Source organism: Oncorhynchus clarkii, unplaced genomic scaffold (assembly GCF_045791955.1).
Source record: "Oncorhynchus clarkii lewisi isolate Uvic-CL-2024 unplaced genomic scaffold, UVic_Ocla_1.0 unplaced_contig_461_pilon_pilon, whole genome shotgun sequence".
Classification (NCBI taxonomy): Eukaryota; Metazoa; Chordata; class Actinopteri; order Salmoniformes; family Salmonidae; genus Oncorhynchus; species Oncorhynchus clarkii.
Window position 1 is genome coordinate 178,419 of NW_027258019.1, and position 26,731 is coordinate 205,149.

The following is a 26,731-nucleotide window of genomic DNA, read 5'->3' on the forward strand; positions in this document are numbered from 1 at the left end:
GCAATTTAAAAATGCATCAAAAGATCTGTGTTTTTTTCCTCCCTATGCGGTTTCAATGCTGTGCACAGTTGTACTGTAATATAGTGCTTCAAAAATCTATAAATTCGCTTGTTATTGGAGGACGACTCTTATTTTGAAAAACATATCCGCCTTTTCTGCGGCCATTTCATGATCTGCGACCAGCAGAATGGTAACGTGAAGGAAATGTTTTCAATGGAACGGATGTGAAGGCGGAGTCTGTCTTTTCTTTCGGGACTTTAGGCAGAGAGTCACTGGTTAGAATATAACGTTACCTCCATAATCTACAATTCAACAGACTAGGGATAAACATCTCATCTGGTTCACTTGGTCTGAACTCTGCAAACGACCGACCGTAAACGAGTGTCTACAATGACTCAGGTGAGTAAGACGCTTGTAAAATATAAATAAAAACACCTCGGCGGCCACGAACGTGGTAACACGTTTCACGGATCTCCGTCGGGTGGTGACATTTATTTAACTTATAGCACAGTTTCATTTATTGTTTAATTAATTTCGCTTTACTAAGTATTGTTTACGTGGTTTAATATCTCGTTGCTCTTCCCGAACGGTAATAATGGCCGTGAATTGCTGAATGGAAGATTGCTAAAGTAGGCCGCAGCAAAGCCTTGGATTTTCCTGAACGAGCTACCAACTGGAGAGCCGGGCATATTTGTCTGCTCCTGACACGGTTAAGGTTAATTTGGTCTGCACAATATCAGAATCAAGGTCTTTCAGGAACAGACATATGTCCAGGTCTCCAGTCGGTAGCTCGTTTAGGAAAATCCAATGTTTTGCTGCGGCCAACAGTTAAGTTAATTTGGTCTGTAGACCTACTGTAGTATACTATAATTAGCCTGAATGGACAGGTCTACTGTAGTATACTATAATTAGCCTGAATGGATAGGTCTACTATAGTATACTATAATTAGTCTGGTTAGTTAGGTCTACTGTAGTATACTATAATTAGTCTGGTTAATTAGGTCTACTGTAGTATACTATAATTAGTCTGGTTAGTTAGGTCTACTGTAGTATACTATAATTAGTCTGGTTAGTTAGGTCTACTGTAGTATATTATAATTAGTCTGGTTAGTAGTATACTATAATTAGTCTGAATGGATAGGTCTACTGTAGTATACTATAATTAGTCTGAATGGATAGGTCTACTGTAGTATACTATAATTAGTCTGGTTAGTTAGGTCTACTGTAGTATACTATAATTAGTCTGGTTAGATAGGTCTACTGTAGTATACTATAATTAGTCTGGTTAGATAGGTCTACTGTAATATACTATAATTAGTCTGGTTAGTTAGGTCTACTGTAGTATACTATAATTAGTCTGGTTAGTTAGGCCTACTGTATTATACTATAATTAGTCTGAATGGATAGACCTACTGTAGTATACTATAATTCGTCTGGTTAGTTAGGTCTACTGTAGTATACTATAATTAGTATGAATGGATAGGTCTACTGTAGTATACTATAATTAGTCTGGTTAGATAGGTCTACTGTAGTATACTATAATTAGTCTGGTTAGTTAGGTCTACTGTAGTATACTATAATTAGTCTGGTTAGTTAGGCCTACTGTAGTATACTATAATTAGTCTGAATGGATAGACCTACTGTAGTATACTATAATTAGTCTGGTTAGTTAGACCTACTGTATTATACTATACAGTGGGGCAAAAAAGTATTTAGTCAGCCACCAATTGTGCAAGTTCTCCCACTTAAAAAGATGGGAGAGGCCTGTAATGTTCATCATACGTACACTTCAACTATGACAGACAAAATGAGGAGATGTATTTTTTTTAGAAAATCACATTTTTGAATTTATTTGCAAATTATGGTGGAAAATAAGTATCAATGCCTTTCTTAAAATCAATACACAGAAATATATATTTTTAAACCTGCATATTTAGCTAAAAGAAATCCAGGTCAGCAGGCAATATTTACCAGGTGAAATGTCACTTCTCTTGCATTCATTGGTATATGCTGCGAACTAAATTTGCCAGAATTTTATGCAATTGTGGCATTTAAAAAAATATATATATATATATATTTCACCTTTATTTAACCAGGTAGGCAAGTTGAGAACAAGTTCTCATTTACAACTGTGACCTGGCCAAGATAAAGCATAGCAATGTGACACATACAACAGCACAGAGTTACACATGGAATAAACAAAACATACAGTCAATAATACAGTAGAACAAAATAAAACAAAAAGTCTATATACAGGGAGTGCAAATGAGGTAAGTTAAGGAAATAAATAGGCCATGGTGGTGAAGTAATTACAATGTAGCAAGTAAACACTGGAATGGTAGGTCGGCAGAAGATGAATGTGCAAGTAGAGATACTGGGGTGCAAAGGAGCAAGATAAATAAATACAGTATGGGGATGAGGTAGATTGATGGGCTGTTTACAGATGGGCTGTGCACAGGTGCAGTGATCTGTGAGCTGCTCTGACATCTGGTGCTTAAAGCTAGTGAGGGAGATATGAGTCTCCAGCTTCAGAGATTTTGCAGTTCGTTCCAGTCATTGGCAGCAGAGAACTGGAAGGAAAGACGACCAAAGGAGGAATTGGCTTTGGGGGTGACCAGTGAGATATACCTGCTGAAGCGCGTGCTGCTATGGCGACCAGTGAGCTGATTTAAGGCGGGGCTTTACCTAGCAGAGACTTGTAGATAACCTGTAGCCAGTGGGTTTGGCGACGAGTATGAAGTGAGGGCCAACCAACGAGAGCGTACAGGTTGCAATGGTGGGTAGTGTATGGGTCTTTGGTGACAAAACGGATGGCACTGTGATAGACTGCATCCAATTGGTTGAGTAGAGTGTTGGAGGCTATTTTATAGATGACATAACCGAAGTCGAGGATCGGTAGGATGGTCAATTTTACGAGGGTATGTTTTGCATTTAGTTTTACTTGTGTTTAAGAGCAGTTGGAGGCCACTGAAGGAGAGTTGTATGGCATTGAAGCTCATCTGGAGGTTATTTAACACAGTGTCCAAAGAGGGGCCAGAAGTATACAGAATGGTGTCGTCTGCGTAGAGGTGGATCAGAGAATCACCAGCAGCAAGAGCGACATCATTGATGTATACAGAGAAGAGAGTCAGCCCGAGAATTGAACCCTGTGGCACCCCCATAGAGACTGCCAGACGTCCAGAGAACAGGCCCCCCGATTTGACACACTGAACTCTATCAGAGAAGTTGTTGGTAAACCAGGCATGGCAATCATTTGAGAAACCAAGGCTATCGAGTCTGCAAATAAGAATGTGGTGATTGACAGAGTCGAAAGCCTTGGCCAGGTCGATGAATACGGCTGCACAGTAATGTTTCTTATCGATGGCAGTTATGATGTCGTTTAGGACCTTGAGCGTGGCTGAGGTGCACCCATGACCAGCTCTGAAACCAGATTGCATAGCGGAGAAGGTACGGTGGGATTCGAAATGGTCGGTAATCTGTTTGTTAACTTGGCTTTCAAAGACCTTAGAAAGACAGGGTAGGATAGATATAGGTCTGTAGCAGTTTGGGTCTAGAGTGTCATAACATTGAAGGTTGTACAATGTAACAGCAATATTTAGACTTAGGGATGCCACCCGTTAGATAAAATACGGAACGGTTCCATATTTCACTGAAATAATAAACGCTGTGTTTTCGAAATTATAGTTTCAGGAATCGATTATTAATTATTAATGAACTTGTATTTCAGTGTGTTATTATGTTATAATTAAGTCTATGATTTTTTTATTTGATAGAGCAGTCTGACTGAGCGGTGGTAGGCATAAACAGCTCAATGCACAGCATTCGATTCCGAATAGTCCTATATGTGTTCCTGGTTCGAGCCCTGGTAGGAGCGAGGAGAGGGACGTAAAAGCTATACTGTTATACTGGCAATACTAAAGTGCCTATAAGAACATCCAATAATCAAACGTATATGAAATAAATTATATAGAGAGAAATAGTCCTATAAATACTATATTAATTACAGCCTAAAACCTCTTACCTTGGAATGTTGAAGTCTCATGTTAAAAGGAACCACCAGCTTTCATATGTTCTCATGTTCTGAGCAAGGAACTTAAATGTTAGCTTTTTTACATGGCACATATTGCACTTTTACTTTCTTCTCCAACACTGTGCTTTTGCATTATTGAAACCAAATTGAACATGTTTCATTATTTATTTGAGGCTAAATTGATTTTATTGATGTATTATATTAAGTTAAAATAAGTGTTCATTCAGTATTGTTGTAATTATTGTTGTAATTGTCATTATTACAAATAAATAAATAATAATCGGCCGATTTAATCGGTATTGGCCTTTTTGGGTCCTCCAATAATCGGTATCGACGTTGAAAAATCATAGTTGGTCGACCTCTAGTATGCCGGGTATGATTAGGTGTCTGAGATGTGTGCCAGTAGTTCAAACAGACAGCTCGTGCATTCAGCTTGTCAACACCTCTCACAAATACAAGCAGTGATGCATCTCTCCTCTACTTTGAGCCAGGAGAAATTGACATGCATATCATTGTTAGCTCTCCGTGTACATTTAAGGGCCAGCCGTGCTGCTCTGTTCTGAGTCAATTGTAACTTTAAGTTCCTCTTTGTGGCACCTGACCACATGACTGGACAGCAGTCCAGATGCAACATAACTAGGGTCTGTACGACCTACCTTGTTGATTGCGTTATACCGAATCCGGTATATTTGTCATCAGCAACGCTGAATAGCATAGCGCAACAGTCAACAGTCAAATAATAAATAGAATAGAAATCACAAGTGAAATATAGCGAAACACAGCTTAGCCTTTTGTTAATCACCCTGTTGTCTCAGATTTTGAAATTATGCTTAACAACGAAAGCAATACAAGCGTTTGTATAAGTTTATCGATAGCAGAGCAAAACAATAAGTACACCTAGCATCAGGTAAAGAGCGGTCACGACAACGCAGTTTTTCAAATATCTATTCGATAATATATCAACCGGGACAGTTGGCTTTTCACTAGGACCGGGAGTAACAATGGCCGCCTCTCTCTTTTGCGCACAAATCACTCAGAGCCCCCACCTGTCCGCTTACGCAATGTGGTCGCTCACGCTCATTCTTCAAAATAAAAGCCTGAAACTATGTCTAAAGGCTGACACCTTAGGGAAGCCACAGAAAAAGGAATCTGGTTGATATCCCTTTCAATGGTCAATAGGGATGCATAGGAATACAGGGGTTTCAAGATAAGAGTCACTTCCTGATTGGATTTTTCTCAGGCTTTCGCCTGCAATATCAGTTCTGTTATACTCACAGACAATATTTTGACAGTTTTGGAAACTTTGGAGTGTTTTCTATCCTAATCTGTGGATTATATGCATATTCTAGCACCTGGTGCTGAGAAATAGGCCGTTTACTTTGGGAACGTTATTTTTCCAAACATAAAAATAGTGCCCCCTAGCTTCAAGAGGTTTTAACTGATGATAGCACCAGCAGTAAACAAAGGGGTTATCATATTTCAACCCTGCAGGCGCTACACAAAATGCTGAAATAAAATTTAAAACATGCATTACTTTTGACGGGCTTCTTTTGTTGGCACTCCAATATGTCCCATAAACATCACTAATCGAACAAAAGGACCATTTATTCCGTCCATATATATCCAAAATGTCAATTTTATAAAGCACGTTTGATCCAGAAAAAACAGCTTACGCAACGTCACTACAAAATATTTCAAAAGTTGCCTATGAACTTTGCCAAAATATTTCAAACTACTTTTGTAATACAACTTTCGGTATTTTTAAACGTTAATAATCGATCAAATTGTAGACGGGTCTTTCTGTGTTCAATACAGGAATGAAAACAAACCAGCGATACTTTTCACGTCTTGCGCAACTCTCAACAGTGTACCCAGTTCCTAGTTGGCCTACTTCTTCATTGCACAAAGGAATAACCTCAACCAAATTCCAAAGACTGGTGACATCCAGTGGAAGCGGTAGGAACTAAAACAGGTTCCTAAGAAATATCCCTTGGCAATGACAACTCAGGGAACAGAGAGAGGGGGAAAAAATAATTCTGAACAGTTAGTCCTCGGGGTTTTGCCTGCTACATAAGTTCTGTAATACCCACAGACATGATTCAAACAGTTCTAGAAACTTTAGTGTTTTCTATCCAAATCTATGAATGATATGCATATCTTATATTCTTGCCATGAGTAGCAGGAAGTTGAAATTGGGCACGCTATTTATCCAAAAATTTAAAAAAAAAAGTGTAGCAGCGATTTCAATTCCCGTTGGTAGAGGACGTGTGTAGTTTTGTCATACATAGACACACAGTCTTTACTCAGAGCCAGTGGCAGGTCATTAGTAAAGACCGTTTTTTTCAAAGGGGCCTAGACAACTGCCCTGGGGAATTCCGAATTCTACCTGGATTATGTTGGCGAGGGAATTCCATTAAAGAACACTCTCTGTGTTCTGTTAGACAGAACTCTCGATCCACAATATAGCAGGGAAGCCATAACAGCTTTTTCCCGGCAGCAGATTATGATTGATAATGGCAAAAGCTGCACTAAAGTCGAATATAACGGCTCCCACAAGCTTCTTATCGTCAATTTGTTTCAGCCAATCATCAGTCACTTGTGTCAGTGCTGTACATGTTGAATGCCCCCCTCCCTGTAAGAAAGTCAGTTGTTAATTTTTTTTATCTGTGAAATGGCATCTGGTCAACAAAAAAAAAAAACGGAAGTTTACTAAGGGTTGGTAGCTGATTGGTCGGCTGTTTGAGCCTGTAGTGGATGCGTTGCTGTTCTCAGGTATCGGAATGACGTTTACTTCCCTCCAGACCTGAGGGTGAACACTTTCCTCTATGCTTAGACTGAAGGGATGGCTAATAGGAGTGGCACTATCATCCGCTATGATCCTCAATTCATTTTCATTTTCCATCCAAGTTTTCAGACCCGGGTGGCTTGTCGTTGTTGATAAACAATAGTTGCTTCACCTCTCACTTTACTGAATTTAAAATTACAATGCTTTCATAATTTGGTCAGTTATTCATTTTTTGTGTAGTTTCAGAATTTGTTGCTATCATGTCCAAGTTTGCACGTGTTGCCAGCTCCTCCCAACTACTTGGAGATATCAGTGGGTTTTGTGTTGACTGAGCCATCTGATTTAATGAATGAAGGATCTGAGTTCGCCTTTTTGCCTAAATTTTCATTTTATATATATATATATATATATAACGTTGTTAGTCGCAAGAATTTTGTTTAAGAATTTAAAGAGAGGGATTATTGTTTTGTACCAATATGACAACACTCCTCCTCTCTTTTTGGGGTAACAGGAAACACTCTCCCCCCTACCCCTCCCGGAGTCCCCGGGTCGTACCTCTCCTGGTAACACCTTACTGCTGGGTCTGAAGAGGTTGTCTGTGCTGCTGGTCGACTACAGGAAAACGCCGGAGCTAAGTGGGTTCATGCTGTTATATAAATGTATTTTGGGACACTCCCTGGATGTCATTAATTGCCACTAAATACAATCTGTTTAAAAGATGTACAATTATTATTTTTTAAATCACCTTTATTTAACCAGGTTGGCTAGTTTACAACTGCGACATGGCCAAGATAAAGCAAAGCAGTGCGACACAAACAACAACACACATGGAATAAACAAGAGTCAAAAACACAATAGGAAAAAAGTCTATATACAGTGAGTGCAAATGGCGTTAGGAGGTAAGGCAATAAACAGGCCATAGTAGCGAAGTAATTACAATATAGCAAATTAACACTGGAGGGATAGATGTGCAGATGATGATGTGCAAGTAGAAATACTGGTGTGCAAAAGAGCAGAAAGGTAAATATAAACAATATGGAGATGAGGTAGGTAGATTGGGTTTACAGATGGGCTATGTTAGCTGCTCGGATAGCTGATGTTTAAAGTTTGTGAGAGACATATAAGCTGGAGACAGCATATAAGACATATAAACATATAAGTCTCCAGCTTCGATTTTTGCAATTCGTTTCAGTCATTGTCAGCAGAGAACTGGAAGGAAAGGCAGCCAAAGGAGTTATTGGCTTTGGCGATTACCAGTGCGATATACCTGCTGGAGCGCGTGCTGTGGTATGAGTGTTGCTATGGTGACCAGTGAGCTAAGGCGGAGCTTTACCTAGCATAGACTTATAGATGACCTGGAGCCAGTGGGTCTGGCGATGAATATGTAGCGAGGGCCAGCCGACTAGAGCATACAGGTCGCAGTGGTGGGTGGTATAAGGGGTTTTGGTGACAAAACGGATGGCACTGTGATAGACTGCATCCAGTTTGCTGAGTCGAGTATTGGAAGCTATTTTGTAAATGACGTCGAGGACCGGTAGGATAGTCAGTTTTACGAGGGTATGTTTGGCGGCGTGAGTGAAGGAGGCTTTGTTGCGAAGCAGATTCTAGATTTAATAAATCAATATATTTAGGAATGTAGAATCATTACAACCCTACACCCTTGGATACATTGACAATTTGAAGATTTAACGCGATTTTACATTGAAGATTTTAATTGCTAAAATTCGGTTACAAGAGTGTGAAAAGCTGGGCCTAAATCTGGCTTCGATATGAAGGAACCATAACGGTCTGTCTTTTCTTCACAGGGGACAGTCCTAACCGTCACTCTCTCGGTAGAAGGGGCTTGTCATCTGGGCAGGCAAAACATCATGATGCTGTCGAGGCAGAGAAAAGTGTCTCAAGATCAGAACACCTCAAGAAACAACAGCTGAGACCCACGAGGAAGAAACCTCACTGCTGCTCTGACTGTGGAAAGAGTTACACCTCTAAAGTAAACCTTAGAGGACACCAGAGAATTCATACTGGAGAGAAACCTCACTGCTGCGCCCAGTGTGGAGCTAGCCTCTCCTCTGCCAGTGCACTGGAAGGACACATGCGGATTCACACTGGAGAAAAACCGTACCAGTGCTCAGAATGTGGGCAGAGATTTACATACTCCAGTGGTTTACGGGTACATGAGAGAATAAAACACACCGGCGAAAAACCACACTGTTGCTCTGACTGCGGGAAGAGATTTGCTACATCACAAAGCTTAAAAGCTCACTGGCGGATTCACACTGGAGAGAGACCGTTCCACTGCTCTGAGTGTGGGAAGAGTTTCACAGAAGCCTCGGCACTGTCTGAACACAAACGAATACACACAGGAGAAAAGCCTCACCACTGTGAGCAGTGCGGAGGAAGCTTTTCCTCCGCTAAGTTACTCAGAATACATCATAGGATTCACACAGGGGAGAAACCTTACCATTGTGCTGACTGTGGGAAAAGCTTCAGACTGATTTGTACTTTAAGATGTCACCAGCTAAGACATACTGGAGAGAAGCCCCACCAATGTACTGAGTGCGGGAAAAGGTTTGCTGTTAAGACTGGACTCTTGCGACATAACATAGTGCACACTGGAGAGAAAGGATACCAATGCCCACAGTGTGGCAAGAAGCTAGGATCATCTCATTCTCTAGAGCAGCATAAGCGAACGCACACTGGACAGAAACCCTTCCACTGTTCCCACTGTAAGTTAAGCTTTGCCACTAATTCAGCCCTGTACAAACACCAGAGAATTCACACAGGCGAGAAGCCACACAGCTGCAATGTTTGCCAGAGGAGTTTTGGACGGTCGGATCACCTGAAAATTCACATGCAAATTCACACAGGAGAAAAGCCCTACCACTGCTCTAAGTGCGAGCTGAGTTTCACTAACAACAGATCTCTGAAAGAACATGAGGTCAGACACACAGAAGATAAACCTCACTGCTGCTCCCAGTGCGGTGCTAGTCTCTCCTCTGCCAGGGCACTGGAAGAACACATGCGGATTCACACTGGAGAGAAACCATACGAGTGCTCTGAATGTGGGCAGAAGTTTGCACATAGAACCAGTCTTGGGACACACCGAAGAATACACACAGGAGCAAAACCCTATCAGTGCTCTGACTGCAAGAAGAGCTTTTCAAGACGTGATTCTTTAAATAGTCACAAGTTCACACATTCAGAGAAGAAGATGTACCATTGCTCTCAGTGTGAGTCGAGCTGCACAACGCCAGGTGCATTGAAGAAACACCAGCTTATTCACACTGGAGAGAAGCCTTACCACTGCTCCCACTGTGACAAGAGCTTCCTTTGGCAACAGTCTCTCAAAGGACACGAGCGTAGTCACAAGGGAGAGAAACCGTTCTCTTGCTCAGACTGCGGGAACAACTTTTCCACAATGGCAACCTTGCGAATTCACCAGCGAAGACACACAGGAGAGAGGCCATACCAATGCCCTTTCCCTGACTGTGGGAAGAGTTTTTCCCAGGCCTTTGCTTTTAAAGTCCACAAGAGAAGGCACACAGGAAAGAAGCCGCACCACTGTGATCAGTGTGGGAAGAGTTTTGTCACGTCGGGTGACTTTCAATCTCACCAGCAAACTCACTCCAAATAGAAGCCTTACTGCTGCACAGTGTGGACTCAGTTTTTCAAGATCTGATTACTTAAAGATTCACCAGAGAGTCCACACAGGAGGGAGGCCGTACAGCTGCTAAGAGTGTGACAAGAGTTACACCTTGAAGGGTCACCTTACTAGACACCAGCTGACACACAGAGAAACCTCACCACTGCTCTGACTGTGGGAAGAGTTTTATTCTTTCAGGCAACCTATAAAATAAACACCCGAGAGAAACCTTACCACTGCTCTGACTGTGGGGAAATGCTTTACCACTGTTTTTCTAATATGTAAAAAAAAAAAAAAAAATCTAAATTTTTGTATACAATGATAAAACGTATATTAGAAAAATTACATATTTACCAGATTTAGTTTGTTATTAATAGTTTGATTATATACTTAACTAATAGTAAGAAATGTATGTTATTTTTAAATATCTGTGTGAACTGAGAGGAGCCTAAAATCCAATAGATAAGGTGTGGTTAGATGTAACCCAGATGAGGAGAACCTGGAGGAGTAGAACAAACCCCCCCCCAGTGCAGATGACCACAGGATAAACCCAAAGTGGCTTATGGTGACCCAATCTGCAGGGGAGGGGTGGAAAAAGCATTTGCCTGGAAAGTTTTGGCTGCTCTGCCCAACAGTCAAGAGTGTTGGGCTTGAACTAGTCTTTCATTATTGCAATAATTAATCAATATTAAATAAAGATGATTGTTTGAAGAAATGACTTCAATCTCTCTCGGTATGAATGTCCATTTACATTTTTTTGGGTGACGAGGATCTGAAACTTCACACCTGTTGACCGCTCCTGAAGATCTGGGTAAACTGTGCCCAGGGAATCAGAAAGTGGGATCTCAAGGAAAACCATACTCATTATTGAGCAGTTGCCTAAGATCTGAGAGGTAGCGTGCGCGGGTGGATGCCAGATCTCCGACACGGTCCAAGCCTACCTCAGTTACTATCTGTCCGATAAGTGATGAAATTATAAAAATAAATGCCCCTGTTGAGGTTACGCTCAGAGCGAGGTCTTCCTTCAGAGGGCCACAGCTGACGTAAACTAGCAGGACTCCATTGATAAGTGTTCTTAAATGTGGTATCCTTGGGCATGATTGTTAATTAGCCTAAGTCCAGATCCGTGGTACTGAGTTGATCACAGTAGGACTGGTGAGGTTCATGTGGAGTCAAGGACTAGTGTGTGTGGGTGATCTTGCGAGAGAGAGAGAGAGAACTCGGCTTGGTGAAGTTCAAATTATAATGTGTAATGTTTTGATCAAATGTTTGATAAATGAGGTAATAGGTTACTATTGTTTAGGTGTTATTCCCTGTGTTTGTGATATGTGAGTTGTGTGAGGTTGGAAATACGCGTTCATCTGAAGTTTGTGATAAAGTATAGAAATGTGTATAATTAGACTAAAATAAATAAAACATGTGTTTTAAGTTTCTATACGTCGAGCTGAGTCGTAGGGATAAAGGGAAGTCATTGGAAACACACTGAATGTGAGTAACTAAGAATTCCTACATTTATGTATTGATTCTGTGACAATATAGATACAATTTAAAAAAAAAAAAAAATTGATTACTAGAGATTTGTTAATGGAAATACTAATAATATGCAACCCTGAACACTCATACGTCAGGGGTGAACAAATTATTCTGAGAGGTTCAGAACGGTCCCTTTTTAAGGATAATTTGATAGAGGTAAGGTTAAAATATGCAACCCTGAACACGTCAGGGGTGAACAAATTATTCTGAGCGGCCCCTTTAAGGATAATTTGATAGAGCCAAGGTTAAAAGGATAATTTGATAGAGCTAAGGTTAAAAGGATAATTTGATAGAGGTTAAAAGCTTTAGATGTCTAAACGCTTATTTGATTTTCTACATCCAGGTAATACATATAGAGAACTGCCCATAAAGGCCTGAAAAATTATTTTTTTTGCAGTAAGAGATTAGTTGCTGTATTTATTGAATAAATCCGAGCGAATTAAAGTTGGAATTTCCACTAGACTTATATAACGTAGTAGTACAAAGCCTGACTTACATAACGTAGTAGTACAAAGCCTGACTAGTAGTACAAAGCCTGACTAGCATAACGTAGTAGTACAAAGCCTGACTAGTAGTACAAAGCCTGACTTACATAACGTAGTAGTACAAAGCCTGACGAGTAGTACAAAGCCTGACTTACATAACGTAGTAGTACAAAGCCTGACTAGTAGTACAAAGCCTGACTTACATAACGTAGTAGTACAAAGCCTGACTAGTAGTACAAAGCCTGACTTACATAACGTAGTAGTACAAAGCCTGACTAGTAGTACAAAGCCTGACTAGCATAACGTAGTAGTACAAAGCCTGACTTAAATAACGTAGTAGTACAAAGCCTGACTTACATAACGTAGTAGTACAAAGCCTGACTAGTAGTACAAAGCCTGACTAGTAGTACAAAGCCTGACTTACATAACGTAGTAGTACAAAGCCTGACTAGTAGTACAAAGCCTGACTTACATAACGTAGTAGTACAAAGCCTGACTTGTAGTACAAAGCCTGACTAGTAGTACAAAGCCTGACTTACATAACGTAGTAGTACAAAGCCTGACTAGTAGTACAAAGCCTGACTTACATAACGTAGTAGTACAAAGCCTGACTAGTAGTACAAAGCCTGACTTATATAACGTAGTAGTACAAAGCCTGACTAGTAGTACAAAGCCTGACTTACATAACGTAGTAGTACAAAGCCTGACTAGTAGTACAAAGCCTGACTTAAATAACGTAGTAGTACAAAGCCTGACTTAAATAACGTAGTAGTACAAAGCCTGACTTACATAACGTAGTAGTACAAAGCCTGACTAGTAGTACAAAGCCTGACTTACATAACGTAGTAGTACAAAGCCTGACTTACATAACGTAGTCGTACAAAGCCTGACTAGTAGTACAAAGCCTGACTTACATAACGTAGTAGTACAAAGCCTGACTAGTAGTACAAAGCCTGACTTACATAACGTAGTAGTACAAAGCCTGACTTACATAACGTAGTAGTACAAAGCCTGACTAGTAGTACAAAGCCTGACCTAAATAACGTAGTAGTACAAAGCCTGACTTACATAACCTAGTAGTACAAAGCCTGACTTAAATAACGTAGTAGTACAAAGCCTGACTAGTAGTACAAAGCCTGACTTAAATAACGTAGTAGTACAAAGCCTGACTAGTAGTACAAAGCCTGACTTAAATAACGTAGTAATACAAAGCCTGACTAGTAGTACAAAGCCTGACTTACATAACGTAGTAGTACAAAGCCTGACTTACATAACGTAGTAGTACAAAGCCTGACTAGTAGTACAAAGCCTGACTTACATAACGTAGTAGTACAAAGCCTGACTTACATAACGTAGTCGTACAAAGCCTGACTAGTAGTACAAAGCCTGACTTACATAACGTAGTAGTACAAAGCCTGACTAGTAGTACAAAGCCTGACTTAAATAACGTAGTAGTACAAAGCCTGACTTACATAACGTAGTAGTACAAAGCCTGACTTACATAACGTAGTAGTACAAAGCCTGACTAGTAGTACAAAGCCTGACCTAAATAACGTAGTAGTACAAAGCCTGACTTACATAACGTAGTAGTACAAAGCCTGACTAGTAGTAGTACAAAGCCTGACTTGTATAACGTAGTAGTACAAAGCCTGACTAGTAGTACAAAGCCTGACTTACATAACGTAGTAATACAAAGCCTGACTAGTAGTACAAAGCCTGACTTACATAACGTAGTAGTACAAAGCCTGACTAGTAGTACAAAGCCTGACTTACATAACGTAGTAGTACAAAGCCTGACTAGTAGTACAAAGCCTGACTTAAATAACGTAGTAGTACAAAGCCTGACTAGTAGTACAAAGCCTGACTTACATAACGTAGTAGTACAAAGCCTGACTAGTAGTACAAAGCCTGACTTAAATAACGTAGTAGTACAAAGCCTGACTTAAATAACGTAGTAGTACAAAGCCTGACTTACATAACGTAGTAGTACAAAGCCTGACTTACATAACCTAGTAGTACAAAGCCTGACTAGTAGTACAAAGCCTGACTAGTAGTACAAAGCCTGACTTAAATAACGTAGTAGTACAAAGCCTGACTAGTAGTACAAAGCCTGACTAGTAGTACAAAGCCTGACTTAAATAACGTAGTAGTACAAAGCCTGACTAGTAGTACAAAGCCTGACTAGTAGTACAAAGCCTGACTTAAATAACGTAGTAGTACAAAGCCTGACTTAAATAACGTAGTAGTACAAAGCCTGACTAGTAGTACAAAGCCTGACTTACATAACGTAGTAGTACAAAGCCTGACTTACATAACGTAGTAGTACAAAGCCTGACTTACATAACGTAGTAGTACAAAGCCTGACTAGTAGTACAAAGCCTGACCTAAATAACGTAGTAGTACAAAGCCTGACTTACATAACGTAGTAGTACAAAGCCTGACTAGTAGTAGTACAAAGCCTGACTTGTATAACGTAGTAGTACAAAGCCTGACTAGTATAACGTAGTAGTACAAAGCCTGACTAGTAGTACAAAGCCTGACTAGTAGTACAAAGCCTGACTAGTAGTACAAAGCCTGACTAGTAGTACAAAGCCTGACTAGTAGTACAAAGCCTGACTTGTATAACGTAGTAGTACAAAGCCTGACTAGTAGTACAAAGCCTGACTAGTAGTACAAAGCCTGACTAGTAGTACAAAGCCTGACTAGTAGTACAAAGCCTGACTTACATAACGTAGTAGTACAAAGCCTGACTTGTAGTACAAAGCCTGACTTAAATAACGTAGTAGTACAAAGCCTGACTTACATAACGTAGTAGTACAAAGCCTGACTAGTAATACAAAGCCTGACTTGTATAACGTAGTAGTACAAAGCCTGACTAGTAGTACAAAGCCTGACTAGTAGTACAAAGCCTGACTAGTAGTACAAAGCCTGACTAGTAGTACAAAGCCTGACTTAAATAACGTAGTAGTACAAAGCCTGACTAGTAGTACAAAGCCTGACTAGTAGTACAAAGCCTGACTAGTAGTACAAAGCCTGACTTAAATAACGTAGTAGTACAAAGCCTGACTAGTAGTACAAAGCCTGACTAGTAGTACAAAGCCTGACTTACATAACGTAGTAGTACAAAGCCTGACTAGTAGTACAAAGCCTGACTAGTAGTACAAAGCCTGACTTAAATAACGTAGTAGTACAAAGCCTGACTAGTAGTACAAAGCCTGACTTAAATAACGTAGTAGTACAAAGCCTGACTAGTAGTACAAAGCCTGACTAGTAGTACAAAGCCTGACTAGTAGTACAAGGCCTGACTAGTAGTACAAAGCCTGACTTAAATAACGTAGTAATACAAAGCCTGACTAGTAGTACAAAGCCTGACTTACATAACGTAGTAGTACAAAGCCTGACTTACATAACGTAGTAGTACAAAGCCTGACTAGTAGTACAAAGCCTGACTTACATAACGTAGTAGTACAAAGCCTGACTAGTAGTACAAAGCCTGACTTACATAACGTAGTAGTACAAAGCCTGACTTACATAACGTAGTAGTACAAAGCCTGACTTACATAACGTAGTCGTACAAAGCCTGACTAGTAGTACAAAGCCTGACTTACATAACGTAGTAGTGCAAAGCCTGACTAGTAGTACAAAGCCTGACTAGTAGTACAAAGCCTTACTTAAATAACGTAGTAGTACAAAGCCTGACTAGTAGTACAAAGCCTGACTTACATAACGTAGTAGTACAAAGCCTGACTTACATAACGTAGTAGTACAAAGCCTGACTAGTAGTACAAAGCCTGACCTAAATAACGTAGTAGTACAAAGCCTGACTTACATAACGTAGTAGTACAAAGCCTGACTAGTAGTACAAAGCCTGACTTACATAACGTAGTAATACAAAGCCTGACTAGTAGTACAAAGCCTGACTTACATAACGTAGTAGTACAAAGCCTGACTAGTAGTACAAAGCCTGACTTACATAACGTAGTAGTACAAAGCCTGACTAGTAGTACAAAGCCTGACTTAAATAACGTAGTAGTACAAAGCCTGACTAGTAGTACAAAGCCTGACTTACATAACGTAGTAGTACAAAGCCTGACTTAAATAACGTAGTAGTACAAAGCCTGACTTACATAACGTAGTAGTACAAAGCCTGACTTACATAACGTAGTAGTACAAAGCCTGACTAGTAGTACAAAGCCTGACTTACATAACGTAGTAGTACAAAGCCTGACTAGTAGTACAAAGCCTGACTTGTATAACGTAGTAGTACAAAGCCTGACTAGTAGTACAAAGCCTGACTAGTAGTACAAAGCCTGACTAGTAGTACAAAGCCTGACTAGTAGTACAAAGCCTGACTAGTAGTACAAAGCCTGACTAGTAGTACAAAGCCTGACTAGTAGTACAAAGCCTGACTTGTATAACGTAGTAGTACAAAGCCTGACTAGTAGTACAAAGCCTGACTAGTAGTACAAGGCCTGACTAGTAGTACAAGGCCTGACTAGTAGTACAAAGCCTGACTAGTAGTACAAAGCCTGACTAGTAGTACAAAGCCTGACTAGTAGTACAAAGCCTGACTTACATAACGTAGTAGTACAAAGCCTGACTTGTAGTACAAAGCCTGACTTAAATAACGTAGTAGTACAAAGCCTGACTTACATAACGTAGTAGTACAAAGCCTGACTAGTAGTACAAAGCCTGACTTACATAACGTAGTAGTACAAAGCCTGACTAGTAGTACAAAGCCTGACTAGTAGTACAAAGCCTGACTTGTATAACGTAGTAGTACAAAGCCTGACTAGTAGTACAAAGCCTGACTAGTAGTACAAAGCCTGACTAGTAGTACAAAGCCTGACTAGTAGTACAAAGCCTGACTAGTAGTACAAAGCCTGACTAGTAGTACAAAGCCTGACTAGTAGTACAAAGCCTGACTTGTATAACGTAGTAGTACAAAGCCTGACTAGTAGTACAAAGCCTGACTAGTAGTACAAAGCCTGACTAGTAGTACAAAGCCTGACTTACATAACGTAGTAGTACAAAGCCTGACTTGTAGTACAAAGCCTGACTTAAATAACGTAGTAGTACAAAGCCTGACTTACATAACGTAGTAGTACAAAGCCTGACTAGTAGTACAAAGCCTGACTTACATAACGTAGTAGTACAAAGCCTGACTAGTAGTACAAAGCCTGACTTACATAACGTAGTAGTACAAAGCCTGACTAGTAGTACAAAGCCTGACTAGTAGTACAAAGCCTGACTAGTAGTACAAAGCCTGACTAGTAGTACAAAGCCTGACTAGTAGTACAAAGCCTGACTTACATAACGTAGTAGTACAAAGCCTGACTTGTAGTACAAAGCCTGACTTAAATAACGTAGTAGTACAAAGCCTGACTTACATAACGTAGTAGTACAAAGCCTGACTTACATAACGTAGTAGTACAAAGCCTGACTAGTAGTACAAAGCCTGACTTACATAACGTAGTAGTACAAAGCCTGACTAGTAGTACAAAGCCTGACTAGTAGTACAAAGCCTGACTAGTAGTACAAAGCCTGACTAGTAGTACAAAGCCTGACTTACATAGCGTAGTAGTACAAAGCCTGACTTACATAACGTAGTAGTACAAAGCCTGACTTAAATAACGTAGTAGTACAAAGCCTGACTAGTAGTACAAAGCCTGACTTGTATAACGTAGTAGTACAAAGCCTGACTAGTAGTACAAAGCCTGACTTAGGGGTTTTTCATCAAACCCCTGTGAGAAGTGATATGTAGGAATGTAATGAAGGGGTGTATTGTTTTGTTATTTGTTTCGATACAAATCTCCCCAGATTGGGTCTGCTGGATGATCGCGATAACCTCCTGACCCCCGTGGCTCTGCTACCAGGTTGACACTATAAGGGAGGATAAACCAATTAGAAAAAAACATGGTATCAACAGAATGTGGTGTTTTCTTTGACGTGTTTTAAGAATATTGGTCCTAAGTAATAATTTGTCATTAACAGTCAGTCCGCTTGTCTGGATTTCCTGAATCAGAAATGAACTGAACTGTTGTTCTGATCTGTCCTCTTTTTGAGAAGGGTGACTACAGATGTATCTAGATGGAAGGGATCATTTGACCAAACGGACCTCAAACTCTAACCCGGCTGAAGAAAAGGTGTTGTGTCCCTGTCCTGCGCCACTTCTATCGAGAGACCTGAGTCCGAGCCCCAGCAACCGTTGTACAGCGTCCAGTTGAAGTTATCAACTGCCCTTTTCCTCTCAGGAGTGCCAAAGGAGTCCACGTGAAGTGAGCATGGAGAGAGATCCGTTTCCAAAACTTCTCTCATATTGCTGGTATACTGGTTGGCAAATGGACAAGACCTAGTAGGAGTTGTGGTGGGGCATTATCATGGCCTATCCACTTTTGAACTCTGAACCTATCTGAAGAAGAACATGAAGAAATGCCAGAAGATTTGAGTGCCGGGAAAGGGAGGGGGTTGGTCAACTGTGCCCATAATTGATTTAGACCTTATTTGAAATAGTTTATTTTAGGGTATCAGGTTGATTTTGAGCTCTACACTCTACGCTAAATGTGTAGTCATTTATGCTAAGAATTCTTTGAGATGCACATCCCAACCAGAAGCCCCACAGTGACTATACGTACATACCCCAACCAGAAGCCATGGACTGAGCTAAAGGGTAGAGCTGCTGCTTTCAAGGAGTGGAACTCTAACCCGGAAGCTTATAAAAAATCCTGCTATGCCCTCCGACTAACCATCAAACAGGCAAAGCGTCAATACTGGACTAAGATGGAATCGTACTACACCTGTTCCGACGCTCATCGGATGTGGCTGGGCCTGCAAACCATTACAGGCTACAAAGGGAAGCACAGCTGTGAGCCTACCAGTCAAGTTAAATTACTTCTATGATCACTTTGAGGCAAGTAACACTGAAACATGCATGAGAGCATCAGCTGTTCTGGATGACTGTGTGATCACACTGTCCGCAGCAGATATAAGACCTTTTAAACAGGTCAACATTCACAAGGCTGTGAACTCCGAATTGTGAACTCTGACCAACTGGCAGGTGTCTTCACTGACATTTTCAATTTCCCTGTCTGAGTATGTAATACCAACATGTTTCAAGCAGACCACCATAGTCCCTGTGCCCAAGAACACTAAGGTAACCTGCCTAAATGACTACCGACCCGTAGCACTCACGTCTGTAGCCATAAAGTGCTTTGAAAGGCTGGTAATGATAGGTAGGTAAAAACACATCTGCCACACTGATCCTCAACACGGGGGCACCTCAGGGGTGTATGTGCTCTGTCCCCTCCTGTAGTCCCAGTACACTCATGGCTAGGCACGACTCCCAACACCATCATCAAGCTTTCAGATGACACAACAGTGGTAGGCCTGATCGCAGACAACGATGAGACAGAAAAATAGGGACGAGATCAGAGACCTGGCCGTGTGGTGCCAGGATAACAACCTCTCCCTCAACGTGATCAAGACAAAGCAGATGATTGTGGAATACAGGAAAAGGAGGACCGAGCACGCCCCCATTCTCGTCAACGGGGCTGTAGTGGAGCAGGTTTAGAGCTACGAGTTCCTTGGTGTCCACATCACCAACAAACTATTATGTTCCACGCACACCAAGACAGTCGTGAAGAGGGCATGATGATGCCTATTCCCCTCTCAGGAGACTGAAAATATTTGACAGAGGGTTGTGCGTACAGCTCCCTGTCATCCAGGACCTCTATACCAGGCGGTGTCAGTGTAACAGTATTGCTTCCGTTCCTCTCCTCGAACCAGGGACCCTCTGCACACATCAACAACTGACACCATTGAGGCATCGTTACCCATCGCTCCACAAAAGCCGCGGCCCTTGCAGAGCAACTACTTCAGGGGAACAACTACTTCATGTTGCATTAATATTTGTGTTCAGCGTAATTAAAAAAATGCATCAAATTATGTGTTTTTTTTTCTTCCTATGTGTTTGCAATGCTGTGCACAGTTTTACTGCAATATAGTGCTTCAAAAATCTATAAATTCGCTGGTTATTGGAGGACGACTCTTATTTTGAAAAACATATCCGCCTTTTCTGCGGCCATTTCATGATCTGCGACCAGCAGAATGGTAACGGGAAGGAAATGTTTTCAATGGAACGGATGTGCAGGCAGGGAGTCTGTCTTTTCTTTCGGGATTTTAGGCAGAGAGTCACAGGTTAGAATAAACTCTACCTCCCTAATCTACAATTCAACAGACTAGGAATAAACATCTCATCTGCTTCACTTGGTCTGAACTCTGCAAACGACCGACCGTAAACGAGTGTCTACAATGACTCAGGTGAGTAAGACGCATGTAAAATATAAATAAAAACACATCGGCGGCCACGAACGACGTAACACGTTTCACGGAGCTCCGTCAGATGGTGACACATTTATTTAACTTATAGCAGTTTCATTTATTGTTTAATTAATTTCGCTTTACTAAGTATTGTTTACGTGGTTTAATATCTCGTTGCTCTTCCCGAACGGTAATAATGGCCGTGAATTGCTGAGTGGAAGATTGCTAAAGTAGGCCGCAGCAAAGCCTTGGATTTTCCTGAACGAGCTACCGACTGGAGAGCTGACTTCAACACCAGTAACGCTGACAATTCCCCCAGTTTGACTGATAAATAAAATGTATCAGGAGCATATTATACATGTAATTGTATTCATGAACATTGAAGGGAAGAAGTTTGAATTTGCTATAATTATCTAGTTATGTTAATCCACCACAAATATTGATTTTGATGGAGACCAAAGTTCACAATAATGGGAATGGATAGGTCTACTGTAGTATACTATAATTAGTCTGGTTAGTTAGGTCTACTGTAGTATACTATAATTAGTCTGGTTAGTTAGGTCTACTGTAGTATATTATAATTAGTCTGGTTAGTTAGGTCTACTGTAGTATACTATAATTAGTCTGGTCTACTGTAGTATACTATAATTAGTCTGAATGGTTAGGTCTACTGTAGTATACTATAATTAGTCTGGTTAGTTAGGTCTACTGTAGTATACTATAATTAGTCTGGTTAGTTAGGTCTACTGTAGTATACTGTAATTAGTCTGGTTAGTTAGGTCTACTGTAGTATACTATAATTAGTCTGGTTAGTTAGGTCTACTGTAGTATACTATAATTAGTCTGGTTAGTTAGGTCTACTGTAGTATAGTCTGGTTAGTTAGGTCTACTGTAGTATACTATAATTGAATGGATAGGTCTACTGTAGTATACTATAATTAGTCTGGTTAGTTAGGTCTACTGTAGTATACTATAATTAGTCTGGTTAGTTAGGTCTACTGTAGTATACTATAATTAGTCTGGTTAGTTAGGTCTACTGTAGTATACTATAATTAGTCTGGTTAGTTAGGTCTACTGTAGTATACTATAATTAGTCTGGTATAGTTAGGTCTACTGTAGTATACTATAATTAGTCTGGTTAGTAGTATACTATAATTAGTCTGGTTAGTTAGGTCTACTGTAGTATACTATAATTAGTCTGAATGGATAGGTCTACTGTAGTATACTATAATTAGTCTGGTTAGTTAGGTCTACTGTAGTATACTATAATTAGTCTGGTTAGTTAGGTCTACTGTAGTATACTATAATTAGTCTGGTTAGTTAGGTCTACTGTAGTATACTATAATTAGTCTGGTTAGTTAGGTCTACTGTAGTATACTATAATTAGTCTGGTTAGTTAGGTCTACTGTAGTATACTATAATTAGTCTGGTTAGTTAGGTCTACTGTAGTATACTATAATTAGTCTGGTTAGTTAGGTCTACTGTAGTATACTATAATTAGTCTGGTTAGTTAGGTCTACTGTAGTATACTATAATTAGTCTGGTTAGTTAGGTCTACTGTAGTATACTATAATTAGTCTGGTTAGTTAGGTCTACTGTAGTATACTATAATTAGTCTGGTTAGATAGGTCTACTGTAGTATATTATAATTATGCTACCAATTATATCCTAGCTTCTGGGCCTGAGTTCATGCAGCACTAGACTGACTATACATGGAGACACCGTTCCCATAATGCAACACTAGACTATACATGGAGACACAGTTCCCATAATTCAACACTAGACTATACATGGAGACACAGTTCCCATAAGGCAACACTAGACATGGAGACACAGTTCCCATAATGCAACACTAGACTATACATGGAGACACAGTTCCCATAATGCAACACTAGACTATACATGGAGACACAGTTCCCATAATGCAACACTAGACTATACATGGAGACACCGTTCCCATAATGCAACACTAGACTATACATGGAGACACAGTTCCCATAATGCAACACTAGACCATACGTGGAGACGCAGTTCCCATAATGCAACACTAGACTATACGTGGAGACACAGTTCCCATAATGCAACACTAGACAATACATGGAGACACAGTTCCCATATTGCAACACTAGATTATACATGGAGACACAGTTCCCATAATGCAACACTAGACTATATGTGGAGACACAGTTCCCATAATGCAACACTAGACTATATACATGGAGACACAGTTCCCATAATGCAGCACTTCACTATACATGGAGACACAGTTCCCATATTGCAACACTAGACTATACATGGAGACAGTTCCCATAATGCAACACTAGACTATAAATAGGACATCAGGAACAACTCAGAGGAACAGTTTTCTGGACAAAGGTTTAATAGTTGAAGACTTGTTTTAGATCATTATTGTTTTGTACCAATATGACAACACTCCTCCTCTCTTTTTGAGTTGTGAAAGTGAAAATTCTGCCCCCTATCCCAAAGAGGTTATTAACGTTGCCTTTTTAAACGGGATTGGAATGATTTGAGTATTTTAAATTACTTGACAACACTCCTCTCTTTTTGGGTTAACAGGAAACACTCTCCCTCCAACCCTCCTCCCCCCTACCCCTCCCGGAGTCCCCGGGACGTACCTCTCCTGGTAACACCTTACTGCTTGGTCTGAAGAGGCTGTCTGTGCGGCTGGTCGACTGCAGGAAAACACCGGAGCTAAGTGGGTTTATGTTCTTATATAAATGTATTTTGGGACACTACCTGAATGTCATTAATTACCACTAAGTACAATATATTTAAGGATGTAGAATCATTACAACCCTACACCCTTGGATACATTGACAATTTGAAGATTTAATACGATTTTACATTGAAGATTTTAAATGCTTAAATTCGGTTACAAGAGTGTGAAAAGCTGGGCCTAAATCTGTCTTCGATAAGGAACCATAACTGTCTGTCTTTGCTTCTCAGGGGGCAGTCTTAACCGTCACTCTCTCAGTAGAAGGGGCTTGTCAACTTGGGAGGCTGATGCTGAGGAGGCAGAGAAAAGTCTCTCCAGATCAGAACACCTCAAGAAACACCAGCAGAGACCCACAAGGAAGAAATCTCACTGCTGCTCTGACTGTGGAAAGAGTTACACCTCTTCAACAGACCTTAGAGGACACCAGATAATTCATACAGGAGAGAAACCTCACTGCTGCTCCCAGTGTGGAGCTAGCCTCTCCACTGCCAGGGCACTGGAAGGACACATGCGGATTCACACTGGAGAAAAACCATACCAGTGCTCAGAATGTGGGCAGAGATTTAAAGACTCCAGTGGTTTACGGATACATGAGAGAATAAAACACACCGGCGAAAAACCACACTGCTGCTTTGATTGCGGGAAGAGATTTGTTACATCGCAACGCTTAAAAGCTCACCAGCGGACTCACACTGGAGAGAGACCGTTCCACTGCTCTGAGTGTGGGAAGAGTTTCAAACAAGCCTCAACACTCTTTGAACACAAACGAATACACACAGGAGAAAAGCCTCACCACTGTGAGCAGTGCGGGGGAAGCTTTTCCTCCGCTAAGTTACTCAGAATACATCAGAGGATTCACACAGGGGAGAAACCTTACCAATGCACTGACTGTGGGAAAAACTTCAGATTTTTATCTTCTTTAAGATGTCACCAGCTAAGACATACTGGAGAGAAGCCCCACCAATGTACTGAGTGCGGGAAAAGGTTTGCTTTTAAGACTGGACTCTTGCTACATAACAAAGTGCACACTGGAGAGAAAGGCTACCAATGCCCACAGTGTGGCAAGAAGCTAGGATCATCTAATTCTCTAGAGCAGCATAAGCGAACACACACTGGACAGAAACCCTTCCACTGTTCCCACTGTAAGTTGAGCTTTGCAACTAATTCAGCCCTGTACAAACACCAGAGAATTCACACAGGTGAGAAGCCACACAGCTGCAATGTTTGCCAGAGGAGTTTTGGACGGTCGGATCACCTGAAAAAGCACATGCTAATTCATACAGGAGAAAAACCATACCACTGCTCTAAGTGCGAGCTGAGTTTCACTAACAACAAATCTCTGAAAGAACACGAGGTCAGACACACAGAAGATAAACCTCACTGCTGCTCCCAGTGCGGTGCTAGTCTCTCCTCTGCCAGGGCACTGGAAGGACACATGCGGATTCACACTGGAGAGAAACCGTACGAGTGCTCTGAATGTGGGCAGAAGTTTGCACACAGAACCAACCTTGGGAGACACCGAATAGTACACACAGGAGAGAAACCTTATCAGTGCTCTGACTGCAAGAAGAGCTTTCCAAGACTTGGCTCATTAAATAGTCACAAGTTCACACATTCAGAGAAGAAGATGTACCACTGCTCTCAGTGTGAGTCGAGCTGCACAACGCCAGACGCATTGAAGAAACACCAGCTTATACACACTGGAGAGAAGCCTTACCACTGCTCCCACTGTGACAAGAGCTTCCTTCGACAATATTCTCTCAAAGAACACGAGCGTCTTCACAATGGAGAGAAACCGTTCTCTTGCTCAGACTGCGGGAACAACTTTGCCACAATGGCAACCTTGCGAATTCACCAGCGAAGACACACAGGAGAGAGGCCATACCACTGCCCTTTCCCTGACTGTGGGAAGAGTTTTGCCCACACCTTTGCTTTTAAAGTACACAAGAGAAGGCACACAGGAGAGAAGCCGCACCACTGTGATCAGTGTGGGAAGAGTTTTGTCACGTCAGGTGAATTGCGAAATCACTCCAAAAAGAAGCATTAGTGCTTCACAGAGTGTGGACTCAGTTTTTCTAGATCAGATTCCTTTAAAAAAATCACGAGAGTCCACACAGGAAAGAGGCGGTACAGTGTGGCAAGAGCTTCAAGTGTCAATGGACCTGAGATGCCACGTTCAGCGAAAACACAGTGGGACATCCTACCATTGCACCCTTGTCAGCGCAGCTTCAGCTCTCATCGGGCATCTGAAGTACCACCAGATGACACAAACGGGAGAGAAATTCTTTGTCTGCACCGCACACTGCGGGAAGAGATTCATTCAGGCAGGTGGGTTGAGGTACCACAGGAGGACACGGGAGAGAAACCTCACACCTGTGATCAGGGTGAAAAGCATTTCAGTAAAAGGATCAGTCTGCAATCACATCAGTTGACACAAACAGGAGAGAAATCTGTCAGCTGTGATGAATGTGGTAAGGGAACACACAAGGGAACCCTGGCTTCACACAAGAGAATTCACACCTGAGAGAAAGCTTACCACTGCTCTCTATCCGAGGGAAATGCTTTACCACCTTAAGTGAACTGTTTATACACCAGAGAACACACACACAGGAGCAAGGCCTAATGGCTGTGCACCAGAGAACACACACACAGGAGCAAGGCCTAATGGCTGTGCACCAGAGAACACACACACAGGAGCAAGGCCTAATGGCTGTGCACCAGAGAACACACACACAGGAGCAAGGCCTAATGGCTGTGCACCAGAGAACACACACACAGGAGCAAGTCCTAATGGCTGTGCACCAGAGATCACACACACAGGAGCAAGGCCTAATGGCTGTGCACCAGAGAACACACACACAGGAGCAAGGCCTAATGGCTGTGCACCAGAGAACACACACTGGTAAATATTTTAATTAGTCATTTGTAAATAATTCACCACCTATAGAAACAACTATAGAATGAGCATCAAGGACACGCGGTAACAACTGTGAAATGTGAACGCTTGTAGGTTGCCCTCTTCATCTCACAGTTCCACCTCCGCCAAAACAACCGCTATGCGTGTGGTGACTAAAACGCATCTGATTGAATCAAGCCCTGAGAACGGTCATGTCTCTCAACATACTCACAACTTGCCATTGGATACAATATATTTAGAATTTGGATGCAGAAAATGAAGTTTCTAGTCAAACGCTGTGTG

General features: G+C 41.1%; 2 protein-coding genes across 2 annotated transcripts; both read left to right on the top strand.

Annotated features, from left to right (window-relative positions):
• Positions 1–206: 206 nt before the first annotated feature.
• On the top strand, positions 207–10,758 carry LOC139394548 (zinc finger protein 850-like). The gene is made up of 3 exons (XM_071142639.1): positions 207–399; positions 7,327–7,450; positions 8,621–10,758. The coding sequence occupies exons 1-3, from the start codon at positions 391–393 to the stop codon at positions 10,447–10,449; spliced, it is 1,962 nt and encodes a 653-aa protein (XP_070998740.1). The 5' UTR covers positions 207–390; the 3' UTR covers positions 10,450–10,758.
• Positions 10,759–19,878: 9,120 nt separating this feature from the next.
• LOC139394540 (zinc finger protein 850-like) lies at positions 19,879–25,965 on the top strand. Its single transcript, XM_071142632.1, has 3 exons — positions 19,879–20,040; positions 23,373–23,511; positions 23,763–25,965. Exons 1-3 carry the CDS (start codon positions 19,879–19,881, stop codon positions 25,577–25,579), a joined length of 2,118 nt encoding a protein of 705 aa, XP_070998733.1. The 3' UTR covers positions 25,580–25,965.
• Positions 25,966–26,731: the final 766 nt, after the last annotated feature.